Raw genomic sequence first — 5,902 nt, 5'->3', positions numbered from 1 at the left:
TCTATCAAATTTGTTTAATTTTAAACTATTAAAATAATTTAAAAAAATCACAATAACCATATTTTAAAAATTTAGATTTTTCTGTATATGTTATATTTTAAATTTTAAAAAACGACTATAAATTACTAAAACTGTTAAAAGTCTCACATTCAAATTTTGCCATCCATGGTTTAATAGTTTTGTTAAGACAAAATACAAATGATTACAAAATCATATAAATAAAAGTCTAATTTAATTAATCATTAAGATTTAAAATATATATGTATATATATCATTCTAAATTAAACTATAAACCATATTGAATAAATAAATATTTTAATTTCAAAATTTACTTTGAATAATTTTTTTTGATAAAAGTTTTAAACTAACATTGATATATTTTTTTTTAAATTATAAATTACTAAAATTATTAATCCCACAATGAAAATTTAGTTATCAGTAATTTAAAGTTTTTGATATCAAAGATACACATGATCAAAAAAAACATATGAGTAGAAAGCATCATTTAATAGACATTAATATTAAAAATATACTTTATATGTTAATATCATTTAAATTTAATTACATATCCTATCAAATTTTTTAAAAAATTGTTTGGATTAATAAAATTGATTTATACGTTCGCATTAATTTAATTATATATATATAATAATTACTGACTTTTAATTATTCAATATATATATTTATTATTTCATAATATATAAGAACATATAATACATAAAATAATTTATATATATAATGTTTATCCCGCGCAAGGCGCAGATTTTAATCTAGTCATATGTATTTTTATAAAGGTGAGACAAAAAAAAACATATGTTGCGTAGATAAGCGTATGATATAACATGAAACTCTTAATTCTTAATTGAAAACTAAATTAACCTGACTATAAGTCATGTTCTGTACTTTTACAGAATCTCTGTGAGTGTGGGGTTGTATTTTTCTCTCAAGTAAATTAGAATGAAATGATTAGAGAGCTGATACTAACCAATGGAGATATTCTCGGAGGTGAGGGTTGCTTGGACTTGGCACATCTGGATCCACCATAACCTTCGTTTATACCCCGTCAACACGAAACGAATAAGAAGATGATGAAAGATCAAAAAGATCAAGAAAACATTAACAAATGTATTTTTTAAAAAATTCTGGCAGATGATAACGCAAGAATTAATTAAAAGCTTAGATTATCTTAACAAAAAAGCTGATGCTAGTTAATAGAGTTTTTTTTTTTTTGCTAAAAAGCTAGTTAATAGAGTTAAGGTCGTAGTTACATGTCCTGACGTCCAAAATATGTATTCATTCATATATATCAACTGCTAGGTCATTATATTTTGTCTCAGATATTTATGCTTTCGAAAAGTACATTTAAACATATTTAAACAATTATTCAATAAATTAATTAACTTTTCTTATACCAAATTGGTTTATTGATGTAGTTAAGTTCTCTATAAACCTCTATAAATTAAAAATATTAAAGTTTCAATACTATTAATTAATTCAAAAAACTTATTAAAAATTATGATTTTTCTAGAAATTTTGGAGAAAAAGAAATTAACATGATAATCAAGAAAATTCCCGGAAAAAATCACCAAAAACCCAAAGTAGTTATGCATGCAAGACACTCGAAAACACATCACGTAGCTAGGTAGATAAAAGAAAAGAATTATCGAAGTACAATATCACACTTAAGTTGGTATGCCCAAGCCTAACATATTGACTAAATTAAGTAGATGATATAAGGGGTTTCAAAAAAAAAAAAAAAATAGATGATATAAGACGAACCAAAGTGTAGAAATTTCTGAGGTCATCTCCTCCGATCTCGACCGTTGGTTTATTTAGAACTTGAGAAGTCCTTAGATCCAAACCATTAGTAACCTGTCTCTGGCCATAATTAACCCTAAGAGAGATCAATCTCATGAAAGGATCAACAACATCACCCACAACTCTTGCAAGCACAAGAGGATCTCTCGGACTTAAAGACATGATCTTTGATCTCAAGTCTCAACAAAAGCTTGTTTTTTGTTTCTTCGTATAAATCCTACATTTCTATCTTCTATATTTATAGTCGCTGAAATGAAACCATTACAACTGCCTTATTCGTGTCTTGTTATCTTCAAGAATCTAAAACTGGTTCGACGTACGTACATCACTTATCGAGTTATTATCGTCTTCTGATTCATACTTTTCATTTTTTTCTGTTGGTTGTAATGTTGTATTTCATTCCACCACTCTAAACTATAAACTAAAGTTTTGCAAATTATATTTCATCCACTTGCGGCTCGCTAGCCAATAATATCTGGCTTGTTTACTTTCGGCTAAAATATTTGATTTGATTGATTTGCTTCCCCTAGTCAAATACCTCACCCATGCTATATGAATCATCGTTCGATTTACACTAATTGCGAATTAAATAGGACATTTCTAGCTTAGTAGCCAATTTGATAGATTGTTGAGGTTTTGAAACGGACTTCTTCTAATTGCCGAGGTTGACCCCAAGACTGGGCCATAATATGTTATAGTTACAAGACTAAACAATAATTAGAGCCGAGCATCTCTATAATATTATGTAAAGTAAAAGTATCTCTATAATATTATTCAAAAATTAATTTTGTACTTTTGGCTTTCATAATTATTAGTTATAATGATATATGTAATGAATTAAAATATCATGCATAATGTTATTACTTAATTTTTATTTAATAATATTTTAAATTCACTTACAAAAATAACGAAAGGTTTTTTCAAAAAAAATTAAAAAAAAAATAACGAAAGGTCTAGTTTTTTTTGGTAAAAGAAAAGTCTAGTTTTGTACAGAACATAACTTTATTGTGTTTCCATTTTGCTTGTTTTACACAACGCTTTAGTGGTCCATTTTTATTGCACTTCCATCCCTAAGATGAGGATCTTAAAAAGTTATTGAAATACAAAAAAAAAAAAAAAATTCAAAACATAATATATATGTATATTCATCTAATAGTTTTTGTTTTGTGTAAAAAAGTTAGTACACGATGCTAGTATTTAAATTATTTCTCTCATACTAGAGATAAAATCGATTTTACCTTAAACATAGATATACCAGTGCCGTGCCACAGTGTTGAAAAAAGAAACCTTTGTTTATGTCAACAAAAAAAAATTAAAGATCAAGGGCATCATCTATTTACTTTTTTTTTTTTTTTTTTTTTTTGACACCAAACAAAATATTTATAGATTCATATTGACTCTGTAAACCAATTCGGTAAATCTGCATCCATGTGAACGACGAAAGACAGTTGTTTCCTAGCACTACGTGCTAAACTATTAGAATTTGAGTTTATGCGATGAAAGCACTATAATAATTTAGATTAATAAAACATGAGCTTATAATTAACGAATACATGGACTTCCTAAGTAACAAACAATGTAAACAATTGCTAAAGAACTAAAATGTTTAGATAATGTTGATTCTAGTTTTGATTGCATTTTTGAAATATTAAAAAGAGCTAAAGTTGGTGAAACTTTATCTTTGTTTGATTATGGCATAATACATTGAATAATTTAATTAGATTATCTTAAAATTAGTTATAAAATTTAATGATAAATACTTGATTAATATTTTTAATAAATATAAAAAATCATGTTGTATAATTACTACTTTTATTAGTTTAATTAAGTATACGATTTTCCTCTATTATAATATATATTTTTATTTTTATTGTAATTTTTTTATGATTTGCTTATGGCAACCATAAGTGTTAGTACGGCTCTGGATATACAGGTTACGTAAACATCTCAACTAATTTGATTGTTTTTCGGATATCATGTAGACAAAGCTTAACAAGCATCTTAATTTACCCTTCATCAACTTTGATCTCTCACACATTAAATTAAGAATTGAAAGCTCCGTTTCAATTCTTTTTTATGGGGGACAACTAAAGTTCCGTTTCACTTGGTGTTAACTAATCGGTTTGATTCACATTCAAAGGAAATTCGTTTGACGAATTACAACCCGAAAATTGAATGTTATTCTTGTTTACTGATATTTCAATATATTTGGTTGCTCTTTTATTGGTGGTTTTCAATTCACTTAGTTCTGTTTTACAATGTCAAAAAAGCAACTTTAGTGTCTGGGGCAAACAAAAGGTTGCTCCAATACATTCTTGTGTGATGTCACACACATTCGTTATTTCTGATGTGTTCAGGTTGTACGCGCTTAATTTATAGTTGTGGCAGGTGTCCTCCCTTGTTTTTGTTCTTGTCCTTCTGGATTTATGATTCATTCTTTAAAAGTTTCATTTTCTCCTTTAAAGTTTTTTCGGTCTAAAAGTTACATCAACGATTTAACTAAATTTAGATATTTTTTTATGTTACATTTGAATTTTTATGAAGACTATAAATTAATAAAACTGTTAAAAGTCTCGCAATGAAAATTTGTAATCAATAACTTAAAATCTTCTTTTAACAAGATACTTCTCCTTGAAAGTTGTTTATATAAACTGATAAAAGTTTTATTCCTATAAGGCTATACAGCCTTAATTTTTTTTTTGCGTATGTCCAGTATGAATCTCGTACTTAAATAATAATAATAAAATACATATAGCTTTTTATCCCTTGAATACTTGACTTATCGATTTCAATGAATATAAAAATGCTAAGATTGTTGGGAATTTGTAAAATAAAAAACCTTACTTTGGGAATGTATGGTGTGTGTGACTCAAGCAAATATGCATGGTTTGTTCATGTCATTAACACATGTAACACTAGTAAATTGTGTAGGTTGTGTTGATTTGTGAAGCGGTTTTATGTCTTTTAGGCAAAGGGCATAGTTTTAGTATACTCTTTTTTCTTTAGTATACTAACTAATCTCCTAAACTGAAACCAATATCTTTTTTTTTCCAACCTTTTCTATTAGGAAAACTTATTCCCCCCCCCCCATTAGTAGAAGTATACGAGATCATCTTTCTAAACTAAAAAGTTGATTCCAACGTCCTAATTATTAAGAGGTGGTCCATCGAAAATATAGCCGAAGAATACAATGTACTGTTGCTATAGATTAATTTGCATACATTCATTTAGAATGACATATAATGTGGCATCACAGAGTATCATACAAGTAAGAACACTTTCTTATTTCTTTCCTCCCTCTCAATTATTAATAGAAAGTATATTCTTTAATTCTATGTAGATGTCAGCAAGCACCGCCTTTTTTTTACTCGTGTCATTGAATTCTTATTACAACAGTACCTCAATGCTTGGATATCTAATTATAGCGTACAATACACGAATAGATTAGTTAGAGAAAGGCGACATTTAGGTTCTTCGTCCTCCACGATCATTATGATCACGGTCAATATGAAATTTGTCAGCGGAAAGACCAATATTAATAACTAATGTAGGGATTTTTGGATTTTTTTGGAGAAAATAGACATCAATTATGTTGGAACCTTATTTTACTACCACTGGAAAACTGATATTTGTAAAAAATAATATGAACATAAATTAAAATTACAATATATACCGAAATATAAGAATAAAGAAAAATTGCAGAGTCGAAATAGTTAATCTTTTTCCTTAAAATTTTAAACGCTCCGTAGTGTGACGGTTTCATAGCGCTCAGATTTCCGGGATACAACTGCAGCATTGTTTCTGTTTACAATCACCGAAAACAGTATCTATCGAACCTAGTTTTGTGTTGTATTCTCAGACACAAAAAATAAAAATAAAAATAAAACATCACTATTCTACATGGAATAATTGTTTTCTTATTTGTATGAAAATGAATCTTTCAATATGGAAAGAGTAGTGGGTTTATAAGCTTTTCCAAAAGCTAAGACCCCAAAAAGCGTTAGGACACTGATTCCTATAATTAATATTCCTTCCGTTTTTTTTTTTTTTTTTTTTTTACATCATAATAGACTAGAAGCCTATG

The 5,902-nt window shown here is 27.4% G+C and overlaps 1 protein-coding gene across 1 annotated transcript in view; it reads right to left on the bottom strand.

Moving 5' to 3' along the window:
• Positions 1-1,981, bottom strand: part of LOC106341063 (protein FLOWERING LOCUS T-like) — a 2,918-nt gene extending 937 nt beyond the window's left edge. The window contains exons 1-2 of the mRNA XM_013779880.1: positions 1,780-1,981; positions 986-1,047 (exon numbers count right to left, since the gene is read on the bottom strand). Coding sequence (XP_013635334.1) covers positions 986-1,047; positions 1,780-1,980 — 263 coding nt within the window. The 5' untranslated portion in view covers position 1,981. The remainder of the gene's footprint in view (positions 1-985; positions 1,048-1,779) is intronic.
• Positions 1,982-5,902: the final 3,921 nt, after the last annotated feature.

The sequence above is a fragment of the Brassica oleracea genome, chromosome C4 (assembly GCF_000695525.1).
Source record: "Brassica oleracea var. oleracea cultivar TO1000 chromosome C4, BOL, whole genome shotgun sequence".
Classification (NCBI taxonomy): Eukaryota; Viridiplantae; Streptophyta; class Magnoliopsida; order Brassicales; family Brassicaceae; genus Brassica; species Brassica oleracea.
This window is presented reverse-complemented; position numbering and strand designations above follow the sequence as displayed.